We start from the raw sequence: 19,461 nt of genomic DNA on the forward strand, positions 1-19,461 counted from the left end.
TGAGCAGCAGATGAGAGCTGAAGGCCTATGGTGTTGGACAGATTGCACCGTTACAATAGGGGGTTATACATCTTCTGACACAGAAGGGGTATATTTGTAAAAAACCCTTTTGTGATTCAGGCTAAACTTTATTTATATATATATATATATATATATATATATATATATATATATATATATATATATATATATATATATATATATATATATATATATATATATATAACAAAAGAAAGGGGAAACAAAAGGGAAAAAATGAAATAGAAGGATGATTGTGGGGAAAAAGAGGGAGGGATAGAATCATACAACAACAAGTTGCCGGACGTTTTATCATTGTTGCTGTCAGCCAGGTGTAAATGTTAATCTAAAAGGGGCTGGGTTTGTCCACACACACACCCTAATGTTTCAAACATGATGTTACGGTCGGTGCTTGAGGGCTGAGGCCTGCATCCCGATAGGGGAGAGCTTTAAGCCATAATATCATAAAGGGATGCCATTACACAGCATCCTGGAGAATGAGTCGGACAATAATTACTGGTAATTATAACTCTCTGGTCCCTGTTGTTGTGCTTGCTCTGTGCTGTCTGGCCCGAAGCTGATAGCTGTCTACCATGGAATAAAATGCCACAAAGCCTGAATTCTAGATAAACCACTTTTGCATCAAATGTATTAATATTGAATCTGTAGACATGAGTTAGCAAAGTCAGTAACTGTTGTAAAAGGAACTTAAGACAATGTTTAAAAAAAAAACTCCCTTAGTGTTGCAAATTAAATTATTTAAAGCACACCGAATAACATTAAACCAGTAAATTGATCTATAAACAGCATCCATCTTCCTATTTTTATTCCTTGCTTCTTTTATAAAAAGAAACATCTGTTTCATGGACAAATCCTAATAGTCAAAATATTTCCATCAAAACTGTTGAGATCATCTAAACTCTGTGTGCACAGTGTACTGCAGAGGCTAAATTATTAACCTACCACAGAACCAGAACATCTCTTTTTACCATGCAGCACATCTCCACCACAAATGCTTGGTTGAAAAACCTCCGAAGACCTTATTTACTTCTTTTAAGGTCAGGTTTTTGTAGGAATATTTATACTCCTAGATGAGCGTAAAGTAATTGACAGAAGTAATTGTAAATGTGTCAACATCATGTAAAAGGTTTTTTAAGGTTGTACATATCTGAACAGGACTTTTTAACTATCCCTTCTGCTATCCTAGGCACTTTAACATTGGGAGTTGGGTCATCTAGACCCACTGGACAGTGCGCTGAACCTTTTTTCTTCAATGATTTGTGATCTTCATGGATTACATGAAATCTTTCCACCTTAATCCACTTTTGTCATGGTAGGGAGAACATGTCAATGTAAGGGTGAGGTCATCTAAGATAGCACAAGGGGTATTGGTCATTTTTGAATATCATATTTTGATTTCAAGATTTCTTTATAAAAAAGGTAAAAACTCTGGAACAAACTAGAGAGTCAGAGTTTGGAGAACAAGTTTCTCCCAGCTGCTTCTACTAAATCTTTACACTTACATGACTTTTTGATTTGAAAGTTAATTTTCACTGTCCACATATGTTGCCAAGTTTCTCCTGCCCACAGACCCAGAGCAAACATTCAGACATGAATTCAATTCATTCTCGTTCTAGCCCCCCTCTGGTCTGCTGAGGCTCTTCTTGTGTTTTTTTTATTTAAACTTGCTGTGTGTTTAAGTTTTACTATTGTCCACAGTCCCTGTTTTTGTCCCTAATAAATGCCTTTGGCAAACACCTGTTACTTAAAAATGCCTATGTAGATGTATCTGCTGACATCCAGTGTCAGAAAGGGCTTTTGGTTATGCACCCCTGTTTTTGAGACAGAAAATATGGCTTTTGTTTGGACTAACAACATTGCTCACTGCTCACAATCATGCTTGCCTATGAGAAAGGGTATAGTGACGTGAAAACTGCTAAAGAAAAAATGCTGGCCTTAACCAGCTCCATTTTAGAACTGGTCTTTCTCCTGATTCATATGGAACTAGAAACAGGAAACATGACCATCCTCCACTATGGTGGGCACTAATTACTGTTTCCATTAGGGGTGTAATGATTCATTTTAACAATGATTCGATTCATATAATAATTTGTGGTTTCTGATACAATTCATAGTCCATTTTGGTTCAGTTAGAACGATCTGATTCACTGACCTAAAATCCTGTTTTATTCAAAGATTCAACCAGTGTGACTCTGAGATAAAAATCTGGGTACTGAACAGTGAAGGTGAAGTTTTCCAAATTCCTTCTTAGCCTTTCAAGTGAATTAAGTGTAAATTAAATACGTGTACAAACAAACATGTAACAATAATTAAGTCAAATGCATTCACATTTTAGTTTCATAAAGTTCCTCCCACTGTTGTTTTTCCTCATCAAAATAATCCAAAGGGAACATTATTAGAACATTCTACCTCACTGTGTGGTAGGACCAGTTGCAATTTTTTTTAATACAAAATGAAGAAAGAAAATGAAGGGATGTTAAAACTAGTTTTAACTTTGAATATTGTTTGAAAAAATATAGATAACATGAAACTAAAAAGTTAGTTAGCTGGAAAAGAGCCAATTGTAAAAACAAGATTTATTGATTTTTATTTTCATGTAATTTATCTAATATCACCAAGAGTCTATTTCAGTTTTTATTTTTATGACACTTGTAAGAAAAGGGGCAAGTGGCTCAAAAGACTCAATAAAAACATTTCTGACACATTTAAATGTTCTCTGATTATTTCCAATTTAATATGACAGCCCAATAATGACTTTGCCACTTAGAGGGCAACTAATCACGTTTCCTGGCACCTAATCTGGCAGCACACTGAATATTACGAGGTTGTTTTCAAACAATACTGCAAATTTGTCATTTACTTTAATACCTTAATTGATATTCAGTGTTTCTTTTTGTTAATTTGGATGCACAAAAACTCCTTCAAAAAATAAAATCCACCTAATTGTAAAGGATCAGAGAATGTTTTTTGACTAATTCACTGAGGTCTGTAAATTGGTCTAAAAACAATTTAAACTTGGACATAGGGTTTAAATAAAAATACAGTAAATTACTGTCCCTTACCTGGTTCTGAAGTTGGCAGGATGTGGGTGACCATCGTACAAGGAGAGGAAGTCATATTCTTCTTCTATTGCAAATGACAAGAAGATGAGTTGGATCCTACTCCCTTCCTCTCCAACAATGACCCAGGTACAATTCGCTCCATTGGGGTACCCATAGGGAAAGCCGGGCGATTCTATACTGCCATTTCGTCCTTTCAGTGTTCCCCCACAAGTGTAGATGAACCCTGTGAATAAAAAAAAATAAAAAAACAATTTTACTTATCACAACTTTTTTAATGAATACCTGCACAGATTGCTTGAGTTGATGGTAAATTGCTAGTGTACAATTTACGGTTTTCGTTCAGTTCACTTATTCAGTCAATGGTCACTACCAAAGCAAAGTTCCTGATGTTTGACACGTATTAACTTAATTCCACATACTTGAACTATATTGAAAATATGTGCTTTCAAATTTTTGCGGTGCACAAAGTCTTTAAATTGACCGAACATTGAGACTAGCTCCACCCCATTTCATTTGTTGTTAACGGAACAATAGTTTTAGCTGAAACTAGTTGTATCAAAACCAAAATGCAGAACATATTTAAAAAATATGTATATTGTTTAGTTGGACCACTTTTTTTTAGGCTGACCATGGATATAACCTCTGTCTTAAAGTCTGCCCCAGACAAAAATGGTCAGACAAGGTTTCATCTAAATTTCCTACAAAGCAGTTTTACAAATCTGCAGCTTTCTGGCTGCAATCACAACATAATCTTCCTACTGCACGCCCTCAGAGAAAGGGCAAGGGACAGGGACTGTTTCAGAGCAGCTCTGGTGGGACTTGGCCCTTTGGTTTGGGAGGGGAAGTCTGAATCCAGGTCCCCTTGCCAGTGAGTTGGACCAACTAACCGGAAAGAAAAGGGAAAAAAAAAATCAATCACTTTCTGAGCATTCACCTTAGCTCACTCTTTTTTTTTTCCTTCACAAAATTACAGGCTGGATATCCCTGTGATTTTTTTGTTAACTATGGCTTCATTATTGAGATATTTGATCTACATATTTACTTTCTCCCTGCAGAATTCTTTTTTTCTCCCTTTTTGGTTGCTTTTGCCAATTTATAAGTGAGGCTCCTTTCACAGTTTTACTCATTGTAAGCCCTCACATTATAGTGTCTACAAAATGTCTATGCTGTAAAGTTCATGTAATTGATCTTTTTGTTGTTCCAGTTTGAATCAGGATAAGTTATGTTTCTTTTGATGTCTTTTTATTTTTGGAAACACAGTTCAAATCCTTTATGTCTAGCATGTCTAACATGAAGGACCAGATAAAATTCAAATCCATTGCTTTAGAAAAGCGTGAGGATGCAGAGAGTATTTTATCGATCCCCAACAAAGGAACTTCTTACCTCTTTCATTACACAAGGAGCCACAGTGGCAATTAAGCTTATAAAAGAGAAACATTCATAATAGATTGGGTATTTTAGTCGTTTTTGTTAAGGACACCACCTCAGAGAAAAAAAACTCCACGCAATAACTTTTACTTGCTAGCTACCAAATAGAAAATGGTACAGAAAATACCTGTATATCCCAGTAATGTTTTGTGATGACGCTTTCTGAATAATCTAGATACAAGACACTAACAAACATTAGTAATGTATTTATGAGCCTCTATGACATTTAGAAGACATTCATTAGCATTTGTAGATGTCTTACTAATGCCTTATAAGTCGTCCTATGCCGCTTATAAAGGCATTTAATATCCATTTGTTAAGCCTTAATAAGACATTTATAAGACACTATAGATGTCTTACAAATGTCCTAAAGGTGTTAAAAATATTAAAAGACATTTATTAGCAGAGTTAGGTAATTTACAACTCTCTTGCAGGTCCTTACAGATTAGCACATGGCTTAATATTGTTAATAAATTGATTATAAGTGATTAACTCATATAATAACTGCTTTTGTAATGTTTTATTGTTTCATAATATAGTGCTGTAAACAGTAACAGACTAAGGCAAAAATGCCAGTAATTGTCCTCTATATGTCCTATTAAAGGTTAAAAACACATTACTTATGCTTGTTATTTGTTATAACTAGATTATTAAGGTATGTAATTGTAAAGTGTCACCGAAATAGAAGTGATTAAAAAAAACCTGAAGATTTAGATTGTGGCTTTCATGAAAGATGGCTGTATGGACAGAACATTGTCCAGGTGAATGAAACCATGTTTATGAAGTGACTGTAGTTTCATTTATTCAAAGACAAAAAATTAACTAAAAAACGTGAGGCAATGTGAAGGCCGTGTCAGACAGCCACTATGTACATTTTGCAGCAATGAAAATTGGTCATACATAAATTTGTGGAAAAAGTAAGAAAGGTTGTGGTCTTCATGTGAAATTGTCATAAATGTATCCCGAATGAACCACGTTAAAACCACGGAAAAGTAGGAACACGTAAATCAATGTAGAACATGAACTGTAATTATTGAGTTGTTTATATGCAATTCATTAGGGATTTGTGCGTCAATGACGTAATTTGAACATGATATGTTCATGATATGTATTTGAACATGATATGTTCAAATATCATACGCAATATAAAAGTTATATATCGGTGGTACATACGTGAAAAGTCTTTAGACATACATGGAACGGTCATGGAAAGCCACAAATTTGCATATGCATCTTGCAAAAAACATGCACAGTTGTGTGAGATTTACGTAATAATTGCGTATAGACTACGTTAAATACCTAATTCTCAACCGACCAGAAATTTTGAACAGCTCAAAATCGAATTCATGTAAAGACCTGTCGGCTGAAATTGTTTGGCGGTGTCAAGCAAACACAAGAAACACTTGCCAAACGCATGTATATCACGCATGTGCTGTGGTTCTGTGGGCGTACTTCCTCAGAGACTACTCAACACCTGCTCCTCATCATCACCTCACCTGCAGCTCATCAGCAAGACTATTTATTCTGGGATGGAACCTTCAGCCAATGCCAGAATGTTGTGCCCTATGAAATTTTGCCAGCCCACTAACTTGCCTTCCTGCCTGTCCGCAAACTCTGCCAGTCACTTCAGCTGCCAGTCTGGTCTCCACTCTTGTGCCTTGTAAAACTCTGCCAGCCTGCCTGTTTGCCCTCCTGCCTGTCTGTCTGTCTGTCTGCTGGCCTGCTCTCCTCTCCTCCATTCATCCCCTCTGCCTTGTGATAATAAACCAGATTGCCCCTTTAATTTTCGTGTCTGCGCTTGGAGTCTTCCAAACCCAACCATTTCCTAACACGCATGTATCACCAAAGACCAAAACTTTGTACGTAGAAAAATGCACAAGATGTACGTAGTGGCAAACAGCACAAACAAACACAAAGCAAGACTTAGTTAAACAAATAATTCATTTTACATGAAAGTCACCAGACTCCACAAAAAAAAGTAACACATAACAAAACACAGAAACCAATTTTCAATCCAATTTGTTACACCAGAGAACATTTACAGCCTAAAAATAACAGAAACAAAGTCACCATCCTCACAGTTTGATAGCTTTAAAATGGGGAGTACACTGGATCAAACAGCAGAATATTAGGGAGAGTTCAGAACAAACAAAGTCCACAGAAGGCTACACAAATCTGTCTCACTTGATTATTATTATCATTTCAGAAGGTCATAAAAATAAGTTAGAAACAGGAAAATGAAACAGATGGAAACAAATAAAAGCATCACAACAAGCTGACTCTGCAGCTCCCTGTTTGCTATTAGGATTTGTAATTGGAGTCCTTAACTTCTAATTGCTTTTAGTGTATGTTTTAAGTCCTTGAATCTCAAAGCCTTAATGATCTCTTCTCAGTGTAGAGCTCAAATCAGGAGGATCATCCCCCTGCCTTTCATGTTTATGAGCCTCATTATTTACTGTGGTACCTTGGGCCACAGGGACAACAGGAAGATCCTGCTGGATGCTTTTCAAATCAATTATCCAAGACAGAAACACAAACAAAAAAAACCCCAAAAAAACCCTGTGTGTATCCCTACAGTATGCGTGTGTGGAGGTGTCTCTGTGTGTTCAAACCTCATTACATATATATATATGGGATTTCCTGTGACGTCATTTCCGGGTGAGCTATTCCCAGTGCTAGTTGTGTGACTGCTGTCCTCTTGTTTGGCATTAGCCTTACTACTATTGCTTACTCTAAGGGTTATCTGGGTTAATATTCACATCTAGTACCTTTTATTAGCGAATTCACCACTCTTAAACCACTTGCTGTTCACTTTTCTCATTTTGCTAAATAAACCACTTCTCTTTACTTAAACACCGCTAGCCTTAGCTTAAAACCTGGCATGGCCACCACTCCTTCCGCCTCTCCTCCTCTCTCCTGCCCCATGTGCCATATGTTTAGTGATGATCCTGCCTCCTTTAGTGAAGATAGCGGTAGTTGTGTTAAGTGTAGTCTTGTGTTAGACTTGGAGGCCAGGCTGGAGCAGTTAGAAGCGCGGCTCCGCACAGTGGAAGCTAAGCCGGCTAGCCAGGTCGTTACTCGTAGCGCGGGCCGCGCTACCAGGGCTAACTTAGCTAGCACCCCAGCGCCCTCCCAACAGCTGGGAGACAGTCAGGGGTTTGTACCGGTTGGGAGGAAACATAGTGCTAAACGCAAAAACTTAGAGCACCCGAGACTCCACGTTAGTAATAGGTTCTCCCCCCTCAGCGACACACCCGCTGAACCCTCAACTCTGGTTATAGGCTCTTCTGAAGTTAGAAACGTGGAGCTCCCAGTGGCTACTGTCAGGTGTTATCCGGGGGCCAGAGTTGGTGACATCGAGGGGAACCTTAGGATGTTAGCTCAGAGTAAGTCCAGGTTCCGTCGAGTCGTGATTCACGCAGGCGGTAATGATGCCCGACGGAGACAGTCAGAGGTGGTTAAGTTAAACGTAACTTCGGTGTGTAAACTGGCTAAGACGATGTCCGACACTGTAATTTTCTCTGGTCCCCTGCCGAACTTAGTCAATGATGAAATGTACAGCCGCTTTTCATCATTTAACCGCTGGCTTTCTAGATGGTGCCCAGAAAACGGCGTTGGTTTTGTGGATAACTGGAGCGCGTTTTGGGGGAAGCCCGGTCTCATGCGGAGAGACGGCGTCCATCCCACCCGGGACGGTGCCGCTCTTCTTTCTAGAAACATTTCTGCTAGCCTTAGTCTGTTAACCTGACAATCCAGAGACGAGACCCGGGCGCAGAGCAGCAGTGTAAAACGCTCCTCTGAACCTCCCTTAGGGTTAGTGCTGGTGCAAAACCCATGCAGGGAAAGTCAAGCAGGTCCTAGCTTTAGCTTATGTGCTGAAAGACAAATGAAAGGAGCGCGTCTTAGAAACCTTAAAGTGACAGACAGCAGTACTCACAAGCAGAATTATGATGTAATTAAATGCGGTTTATTAAACATTCGATCCATTTCCTCCAAGTCCCTCTTAGTCAATGAGTTAATCATTGATAACAATCTTAGTCTTTTAGCCTTAACAGAAACTTGGCTCCATCAGGATGACTATGTTAGATTGAATGAAGCAACCCCCCCCACTTATGCTAACTATCAGAAATCCAGGATTTCAGGGAAAGGAGGTGGTTTGGCAGTAATATCACAGTCTAGCTTACTTCTCAGCCCTAAAGTTAAAAATGCTTATAATTCATTTGAAAGCATCATATTGTCTTTAAGTCACCCAAACAGGAAAACTCGAAAACCTGTTTTACTCATAATTATTTATCGCCCCCCCGGCCCATATTCAGAATTTTTAACTGAGTTTTCCGACTTCCTATCGACTATTGTCTTAGATTCTGATCAAACTATAATATTAGGGGATTTTAATATTCATGTTGATGACCCCAGTGACTGCCTAGGAAAGGCTTTTGCAGCTTTATTAGATGATGTTGGTTTCACCCAAAGTGTGAATGAACCCACTCACTGTCATAAGCACACCCTGGATCTTGTTCTAACCCATGGTATAGAGATCAGCCAGCTGAGTGTCCTTCCTCTTAACCCCATCATTTCTGATCACTTTCTGATTACCTTCCAGTTTACACTGGAACATCCTTCTGCCCCAGTGAATAAGAAACAACTTAGAAGAACCTTAACTGACCGTTCTGTGTCTGAGTTTAAACACACAGTTCAGCCAGTACTTAGTGATATTCTGAGAAAATACTCTGAGACCAGCTCCCATAGTATCAGTCCTAGTATAAATGACCACTTTGTTAATGATGCCTTACAAGCCCTCAGGAGTACACTCCATGTTGTTGCCCCCTTGAAACCTAAGTTCGTCAGACAAATACGAGTAGCACCGTGGTTTAACGCTGAAACTCGTTCTCTTAAACGAGAAACCCGTAAGTTGGAAAGAGAATGGCGCCGCTCCGGTTCAGAGCAGTCTCTGGATATCTGGAAACATAGCCTATTAAATTATAAAAAAGCTCTGCGTAGAGCTAGAAGCCAGTACTATTCAACCTTAATATCAGAGAATGGAAACAATCCAAGATTTCTTTTTAGCACTATAGCTAAATTAACTCGCAGTCAGAGCTCAGTAGAACCACATGTTCCTGTTTCTCTCAGCTCTGATGATTTTCTTACATTTTTCGATAGTAAAATCTCAAATATTAGACATAAGTTAAATCAAGTTATTCCTACTATCAGCCCAGAACAGGCTGAAGCGGTAGAAATGGAGGCATCCATAGAAACCTCTGTAACATTAGACTGCTTCACTGCTGTGGATCAAGCGGAAATAACATCAATTATTACGTCCTCCAAATCCTCAACGTGTCTGTTAGACCCAATTCCCACTAGACTTTTTAAAGAAACTTTTCCCCTAATTAATGATCCCATATTAACAATGATAAATGCCTCTCTGGAAACGGGTTACGTGCCACAGTCTTTTAAATATGCAGTTGTTAAACCTCTTCTGAAAAAGCCCAGTTTGGATCCTAGCATCTTGGCCAACTATAGACCGATATCAAACCTGCCCTTTATTTCTAAAATCCTAGAAAGAGTTGTAGTTAAGCAGCTTTACTGCCACCTACAGGACAACAGCCACTTTGAAGACTTTCAGTCGGGGTTTAGACCTCACCACAGTACGGAAACTGCACTAGTTAAAGTCTCTAATGACTTGTTATTGGCCTCAGAAAAGGGACTACTTTCTATTCTGGTCCTGTTGGACCTCAGTGCTGCCTTTGACACTATCGACCACGGTATTTTACTCCATAGATTAGAGCAGGACATAGGGATCAGAGGATCTGCTCTCCAGTGGTTTAAATCCTATCTGTCCGATAGATATCAGTTCGTTAATGTAAATGGCCATTCCTCTCAGTGCACTCGAGTCAACTATGGAGTCCCACAGGGCTCAGTCTTGGGACCGATCCTGTTTACGCTTTATATGTTACCCCTAGGAAACATAATCAGGAAACACAGCATTAATTTTCATTGTTATGCCGACGATACGCAGTTGTATTTATCCATGAAGCCTGACCAGAATGACCAGATAGAGAAACTGAACGCCTGCATCAGTGACATCAAGACCTGGATGACAATTAATTACCTCCTCTTGAACCCAGAAAAAACTGAGGTCATTATACTTGGTCCTAAAAACCTCAGAGATGCTCTGTCTGCTCAGATAGTCTCCCTGGATGGTATAAGTATAGCCCCCAATTCCACAGTTAGAAACCTTGGGGTTTTACTTGACCAGGATTTATCATTTAAGGCTCACATATCTCAGGCGTGTAGAACTGCCTTTTTTCACCTGCGGAATATTGCTAAGATCAGAAATATACTTTCTAAGAGTGATGCTGAAAAACTCATCCATGCATTTGTTACGTCGAGGCTGGATTACTGTAACTCCTTGTTAGCAGCGTGTCCTAAGAGTTCCTTAAGAAGTCTCCAGCTTGTTCAGAACGCAGCAGCTAGATTGTTAGCTGGAACTAGCAGAAGAGATCACATCACTCCTGTGTTAGTTTCACTCCATTGGCTCCCAGTTGATTCTAGAATTAAGTTCAAGATCCTCCTGTTAACCTATAAGGCCTTACATGGAATGGCCCCGTCCTATATTAAGGACCTCATAGTCCCTTACCAACCAATCAGAACACTTCGCTCGCAAAATGCAGGACTGCTTGTGGTTCCTAGAATTAGTAAAAGTACGGTTGGAGGTAGAGCGTTTAGCCACCAAGCCCCTGCCTTATGGAATAAACTCCCAGCTCATGTAAGAGAGGCCGACTCAGTTTCTACATTCAAAGCTAGACTGAAAACATTCCTCTTTGGACAGGCTTATTGTCAGACTAGTTAGTATTCAGAGATTATTTAACTTAATGTTAGTTTGTTTAAATTAAACTTAATAATAACTATTTCTTTTAAAAGGCTGCTAGAAGTTGAAGCTGGGGTTACTATGGTGCACTGGGGTTCTGTCCTCTTTCCTTTTTTACTTCTACCCTTCCTCTCCTCTATTCTTGATCATAATTTATCATTTAGTTCTCCATGCCTCTGTTTGGTGCAGTGCGATTCATGTATTGTCCCTCTTTTCCTCTCCCCTCCTGGGGAGTGGGAGTGCTTCCAGACTCCAGTTGGCTCATCCGTGCTCCTGTTCCTGACCGTTTACCTCGCCTTTGCTCCTGCTCCTACACCTGGCTGTGGATCCTGCCTCTGGCTCATCTCTGGCTCGTCTCTGCCCTGTACCTGACCGAGTCCCTCGTCTCTGCTCCTGCTCCTACACCTGGCTGTGGTTCCTGTCTCCGGCTCGACTCGCGCCTTTGACTGTCCCCACAACCACGGCTGGATGAAGCTCGTCTGCTGGACTTTTATATATGTAGTTGTAGATTTAGATAAGTTAATTCTTCTCTAAGAGTTCTGGTAAATCGCCTGTCCGTCCTGGGGGAGGATCCCTCCTTCATGTGGGCACCCCTGAGGTTTCTTCGTTTTTTCCGGAATCCGGTTTTTTTGGGAGTTTTTCCTTACCGCGAAGGGGGGTCTAAGGGCAGGGATGCCAGTATAGCTTAGTCAGTTTGTTAGTTCATTTTAGTATTTTTCTATTGAACTCTTTGTATTCGTGATCCTTTTGATTTCATGTTTTACTTCGAAGCCCATCGAGACGACTGTTGTTGTGATTTTGGGCTATACAAATAAAATTGAATTGAATTGAATTGAATTAGCCAGGACAATTCTGTGACCATCACTATGACATATATAATGACCAATGGCAGGCTGGTCTTCAATTAAGACGGTTATCTCAATTCCCTTAACAGCTAATAAGAGAGGGCTTGTTGAGAGAACACGATGGGCAAACAGAGCTGGGTCAGAGGGTAGCACAGATGTGTCAGCCTACTCGGTAAAACCTTTGGAGGTGTTTTAGTTCAAGCAAAGAAAAAGAAAGCTTAAAAAAGGACTTATAATTGGTAAATACAACTTTTTTACTTTCGTTGTTTTCAATTTTCTATCTTAATCTAAAGAAATTCTGTCAAGTGACTGATCTCTTTTATAATTCTTTTTTTTTTTATTCTTTTTTTTTAATGCCAGATACACAATAAATATAAGGAACACCGTCTACTCTCAAATTTATGTCATATATAAGGCGGGTCAACTTTGTAACCCGCAGACAAATTGACAAATCTTTCAAAATCGAAACTGGTAAGTAAGCACAACCAGAATGAATCCACATTTAAGGCGCCCTGGATTATAACTCTCACTGTTTTTTTTTTTTTAAAGGCTTTTAAGTGCGCCTTGAAATAAACAAATAACTAAAATAAAAAACTTATGTTTTATTCGAAAAAAGGCTGAAGTGAAATTACCTAATTCAATCAAATAAAAAGCTTAGTATACTGTATATGTTAGGTAGGGCTGCTGGAGCCTAACCACGTGGAAAAATTTACCCCCGGACAGGTTGCCAGTCTGTCGGAGGACCAAAATCACATCTAGGTACAATTTAGAGAAGCATGTTTTTGGACGGTGGGAGGAAGCCGGAGTACATGGAGAAAACCCATGCATGCACAATGAGAACATGCAAACTCCAGTATCAGAGGGTCCCCTAGCCAGGACTTGAACCAGGGCCTTCTTTCTGTGAACGCCAACCACTGTGCCACAGTGTAGCCCTTGCATGTGAGTATGTCTTTTAAGTCTTTCTTTTTAATACTTACATGCTAGTATGAATTAAAAAGAAAGACTTAAAGAACAGAGCAGAGGGAAAGTGGAATAAACAGGGAGAATGGGACAGATTACCCACTTATTCATCATTGTGCATGGATGAAAGGATGATTTCAAACACATCACTCTAAGGGACAGACGGGAGGAAGGGATAGGAGAAGAAAAAAAATGAGACGAGCAAAAAGAAAAAGTGAGAAGGAAAAGAAAGACTTCTAATCACGCTGACTGCCAGACCGAAACGAACAGACACAGGCACAGGGTCAGAAACACACATTTGCTACCCCACAACAGTCCATTATATATACCAAATAAAAAAAACAAATATTTGCGGGGAAGACACTACAGTGGCTAATAGAAAACTTTAAAATAATCCTGGTCAGTCACATATTTGGTGCAAATAGTACTTTTGCAAATCCATGTACCATTTTTTTTAAGTCAGCATCATCATTAAAACAAAGAAGAATCCTATCTGCTGAGAGACTTTCTGTACTTTAAAATAAGCCAAGCTTTACAACTATGAGTAATAAAAAAAAAAAAGTATTAAAAACCTTTAGGTAAAATAAGGATAAAAAAACGTGGGGAAAAAAACAGAACTTTTCAGCCCTGAACTAGTAATAGTGTCAAGATTAAACAAATGTCACGATGCCCTCACTTTTCTTTAAAGACCCACTCTGATAAAAATGTGTTTTTTTTGTGTTTTTAATATGTTCTATATGTATGTATGTGTAAGTATATGTATGTATATGTCCATAAAAAGTACCATGTAAGTACCCAGTAGTTACACAATAAGTGCTAAGTAAGCACATTGTAAGTACTGTACTGTAAAAGAAAGCGGTACCGATTTTTCTAATGAACTGCTGCCGTTCTGCAAAAACTATGTCCCAGAAAATGACACATTTTTTTATTTTTTATTCTGGCTAAAGACGCCATAATCATGGTAAAAAAAAAAAACCCACTGGGAACACTTCTAAAAAAGATCAAAAGATGATGGGATTTGGACTTAAAGAGCCTTTTTAAAAACCAATATCAACTTTCTGAAATTAGAAGTAAAACAAATAATCCAATCAACTGCCAACTACAATGCTAAAACAAAAAGTTAGCAGAATCAGTATTAACCAGTATTAAGTATTACAGCGTGTGAGAAAAATGCAGATGCAGAGCCTGTCATCTCCTTACAGTTGTAAGTTAGCAATGCACATATAATTGGAGTTTTTGTTGACATTTGGGTTTGCTCATGGTCAGTGTAACAGAAACATCTCAGGACTTCAGGTTTTTGACACGAAGAACTTAGTGCTGCTTTGTTTTCTAAAAAGAAGATCCTCAAGCCCACTGACAATGACACTACAAACCACATCTCCAGGAACCAAATGACTGCTTTGGCTGTTTGTTGTCTCCGAAGACCTTCTGGCATTTTAACTCACAGAGGCTGTAAACAGTAGCAGCATCGGAGGCTGTTAATGAAGCGTAAAATACATAATGCATTGCTTTGGATTCAAGTGAAAAAATGTATTTTGACTTTTCTATCCACGGATAGTTTTCTCAGGCAGTTCCAAACCCAGGCAATATTATGTTCCGCTGTAGTTCTGTTGATTATGTCTGGAAAGAAAATGACTTTTCATTTTTTAGGACTGAAGAGCTTTGCTGCTTTAACACTGGTCAAAAAAAGAAAAGTCACTTTATCTCACACTGATTCAAAGAGATAATTTTGCCACACTTTTGAACACAATCATGCCAGTTTACTATCACTGTAAGAAAAAGAGATCTAATAAAGTAAGATTGAGGAGGAGACGGAAAAAATTTAGCAGCACACTGTAAACAAAAATTGATTAACAATAAAACTTCTTGAGCAGTGCTACTTCTTTCTAATAAGAAAAATATTTCATGTCAAAAGATGAGGCATTTATTTTGGAATGAAAAAATAACATGGGTGGGAGTGTGTTTAAGATAAAGCGTTTCCTCTTAAACATCTAAAGAGAGGTGTTAATTGGCCGATGGTAGGAAATGTGCGCTTAGACTGGGTCTAGTCCCCAAGTGTGAACATATGCAGTAATGAGGAACAGGGTTTAGCTGGAAAACAGCATGCGTGCTCAGCAAAACCCTCCCTCGATGCAAAAAGCTTAAAGACAAAGAAGCAAATGCGCTTTGTGAATCGAGTGGATTTAATTAACTTTAGTCTGCAATGTATAGTGTTAATCTCTTTTCTCAACGCAATATCTCACCCCATGAAATGCAACACAGAAAAAAAAAGGACTGTGCTTTTGCGCTTGTCACACATTTTATGAATTGCATTGTTAAGTTGAACATTACATAAATTATATTACTGTTTTTTCCGCACTATAAGGTGAACTTAAATGCTTTAAATTTTGTTAGTAAAGCAAAAGTGCGTTTTATAATCCAGAGCGGATTATATATGGATTAATTCTGGTCGTGCTTACTGATGTTGAAGCAATTTTGAGAGGTCAAAATGTTTGGTTGGGTGTTATTGAGAAGACGCTAACATGTGGCGGTCACAGACTGTTTTTTTTTTTATGTGTTACCAACAAGCTTGAGAGTTAGCATAGTGACAGGGACGTTTGTTTCAGCTGAATCATCCGGGGCTTTTTTTCGTGTTACAAACAAGATTAGAAGTTACCTGTATTGTGAATGCGCTAGCCCGGCTAACATGAAGGATGTTACTAACAAGTTCTAGAGTTACTAGGAATGCAGTTAAGAAAGTCTGACTGACTGATGAACTTATATTAATCTTTTTTCTCACCTAATGCACCTTCTAGTTCAGTGCACCTCATGTGTGACAAAATTTAAAATTAGACCAGTCATTGACAGTGCAACTTGTAGTCCGGTGTGCCCAGTAGTGCACAAAATACAGCACATGATATGGAACTTGATTAAAGTCCTGTCTTGTCACTTCTAAAAAATAAATAAAAGGTTTTACAGTTAGAAAAGGTTGGCACACATCTCTTGCATGATACTGACCTGTTTAGGCGTATAAGAAAACTAAGGTTGTGTGCCTCAAAGTCAGGAGTTGGAAAAGGATACTGTTGAAAAGCCAAAACCATGAATTCAAGAGTAGAGGATATATTTCGGATCATAAGCTGCACTTAAAAACATTAAATGTTCTCAAAAATTGACAGCATGCCTTTATAATCCAGTGCTCTTTATGTAGGAATTCTTGATGTGCTTCAGACTTTGAACCAATTTTCTGTGATACATGAAGCACAAAGATCTGCCAAAAAAGTTTTAGTACGACATCGATACACTAGGAGCCCAAACCACTTTAGTGATCGTCTTACAAAACGGATATAGTGGTCAGAAGCCTCGCAGAGTTATATATTCCGTGCTTCAACAAAATGAACTGAAAAACTGAGTGTACACTGTTCCGTCGTTTATCACGGGCGCTACGCTCTAAAAATAACCTGTGTTGGGTGAAATCCACAAAGTAGGATTATAATCCTACTTTTCTACCAGACGTGATTAAGTTCACACTTTTCTCTCTTGCTTAAACTCTCAAAATGTAAACCTTCATAGAAAAACAAGTCTAGTTTTATGAAATGAAAACAAAGATCTACTTACGATCAAAGATTTGTCAAATTGGAAAGCTAAACACATCCTGTACAGGAGACCCTTCACGTAGGAGATTGATTGACAAAAAATCAACAAAACAGCGAGACCCATGAAAGGTGAACTGCAAAATAGCAAGGGACCACTGCATTGTTTTGTATTACAAATGACCAACACTGGGAGTCATTGTGAATACGTTAAATAAGGTATGACCTACATGATATGTAGGAATCTCTGCAAAGTTCGGGTTTTGCAGATAAACGAGGCACAAAAAAAAAAAAAAACTACCCCTCAACCCCTCTGACCTGAAAGGTGACCTGACTATTGCCCCCCTAGATATTCTGGTCAACGTTATCTAAACCTATCAATTGACTTCACTTACTGTATCTGGTGAGCTTAATGCATGCCTGTTCATTCATATTCAATTAATTGCGCCTTATGTTCTGTTCTGCTGCACCTTATAAAAGTGAGTAGAACTTTGTCAGGGAGAGGATTGTGCTTTGCCGCTTTGACGTGATAGACAAGTCCAGTGATGAGCTGCCCCCAAAACAGAGTGGGCTTTTGGAAGACACCATTTTTTCAGTAATATGGTGCAAGTGTTGCACGCTTGCAAGAGTTGTAGAGAGCGAAATAAAAATCAATGCAGCATGAGATACTATTAAAATGCATTTGATCACCCTGAATCATTTTCTGTGGTTTATTAGCTTTCTTCTCTTAACAAAACATGTATTGCAGAACATATTTCATCAGTGATTTTACTTTGCAATAAATCCAAAAAAGGAGGAAATCCATAAGACAAAGAGTGATTCTAGGAACAAGATATTCTTTATTTTTCATTTTATTTTATTGAGCACAAAGTCCAAAACCTACTATTAAGAAGCTAAAAAGAAGTAATGCATTCTATTTGAACACTAAGGTAAAAAAAATGCATGTTTACTCAAACAGAATAGCTAAACTTGTTGACAAATGCTTTATGCTTCCATACAGAGCCTTTGCATATGATAAATTATTCAGCTGCTTCATCGATAAACGAGCCACAAAAATACAGCTCTCATTCAGTCGCTGATATTCATGAAGTCATTAAATAGGTTTTTTTTTTATGCGAGGGCAAAATCAAACTTTCTGAACTGTTCTTTTCTAGAAAAGAAGTGATGAATTCAGCCATTTTCACATGATGCTGACAACTAGATGAAGAAAATGCTAAATTGCTCCATTTGTCATTGAAATGGGACCTGCTGTACCCTCAAGGTTGTTGGGCATCCACATTTCCTACTTGGAAGGACCGATAATGTCTCCTTGAGAGACATACATGCGTAGGTGTGCACATATTCAGTAATATAATAAAATAATGCTTTTATCCTCAACCGAACAACGGCATTATACAAGTCCTTCACTGATGAGGGGAAAAAAATCTGCTTTAAATTCTTTTCCATCCTTCTTCCGCTGTATGTGTCTTCTGCTGCTCTTTGTTTGCCTTTCTTTCATCTTTATCCTCCTCTCTCCTCCTCTCCCCATGTCTTTTAGAGCCTCACATAAATACCAGATTCGCTTAAAGAGGCATTTCATCTATGGCTGACTCTCATTTATGATTAAACAATGCCAGTCCCAGTGGAGTTTTCTGACCTATCAAAACACTGCAGACTGAAAACCCCATCAGCTTAGCATTTGGACCACAACAGTATTCACACTCAAATGCACAACATGCAAGTGTAAACGTTAAGGAATGCCAGGCAAAATGCAGGTCAGCCAGGGATCAGAGGAACACCAGGGGATGCATTAAGCCCGGATGCATGAAAGGGTGGATGGATGTATGTAGGATGGAATGGCAGCTGGAGACATGGAGAGAATAAAAGAAAAGAAAGAGATAGTTTAGACAAAAATACAATAGAGACAGACAGCAAGAGGGAGCAAGTACGTTTGAAACATCCCATTGCTTCTTGCTGTCAGGAGCACTTGTCAGCCAAGAATTAGACCGCTCCATGCTGCCAATGACTGACAGTCGGCCTGTGGTCTAGACTATACCCTGGAGTGGTTGAGGCTAAATAAGGGAAATGCCTAGAGAGCCGGAGGAAACACACCGGGCTGAAAATCAATTTTTAACACTGTCAGTCAGAGGCAGAAAGGGATGATGAAATGGAGATAAGCAGTCTGAGCATGAGAACAAAGAGTCAGATGATCTAGAATTAAAAAAAAAAGAAAGAAATCTAGAAAACAGTACACAATAGAGACCTACTGTAGAAAAACAGAGCAGAAAGAACTCTTTGACCTCAGATAAAAATGAAGAAAACAAAGAAACAAATTGTATGCAAGTTGTGGAAAAAGGCAAACATTTTCTTTTAAAAATTAAATACAATTATTATTTTTATAGTGCCACTAAGGGACTTATAGTAAAGCGTGAGCTGCAGAATTGGTCTAACTACCAATGCAGGTATGAACATTTCTGTGGCATACATTGAAACAGAAGAAATGTTTTAAAAGAGCTAGCATTTTATTTTGTACATTTCATCCAGTGTGGATGCTTGGGCACTATTTCTGCTACTGCTTAACCATGTAGCCGCGTCGCTACCCGATCGGTAGGGTAGCAGTTACAGACCGGGTAGCAACAAACCACGGGGGGGGGGGGCTGTGTCCGAATTCCTTCCCTACTGACTACATAGTGCACTGTATAGTGCGTTTG

The 19,461-nt window shown here is 38.7% G+C and overlaps 2 protein-coding genes across 7 annotated transcripts in view; one reads left to right on the top strand and one right to left on the bottom strand.

Annotated features, from left to right (window-relative positions):
• LOC110015877 overlaps positions 1–19,461 on the top strand; it is a 755,614-nt gene that overhangs the window by 607,955 nt on the left and 128,198 nt on the right. The gene's annotated exons all lie outside the window — the stretch shown is intronic.
• csmd3 (CUB and Sushi multiple domains 3) overlaps positions 1–19,461 on the bottom strand; it is a 478,616-nt gene that overhangs the window by 375,206 nt on the left and 83,949 nt on the right. For all 4 annotated transcript variants that reach the window (XM_023959656.1, XM_023959655.1, XM_023959654.1 and 1 more), the window contains exon 2: positions 3,102–3,324. In XM_023959656.1, coding sequence (XP_023815424.1) covers positions 3,102–3,324 — 223 coding nt within the window. The remainder of the gene's footprint in view (positions 1–3,101; positions 3,325–19,461) is intronic.

This window comes from Oryzias latipes, chromosome 11 (assembly GCF_002234675.1).
Source record: "Oryzias latipes chromosome 11, ASM223467v1".
Taxonomy (NCBI): domain Eukaryota; kingdom Metazoa; phylum Chordata; class Actinopteri; order Beloniformes; family Adrianichthyidae; genus Oryzias; species Oryzias latipes.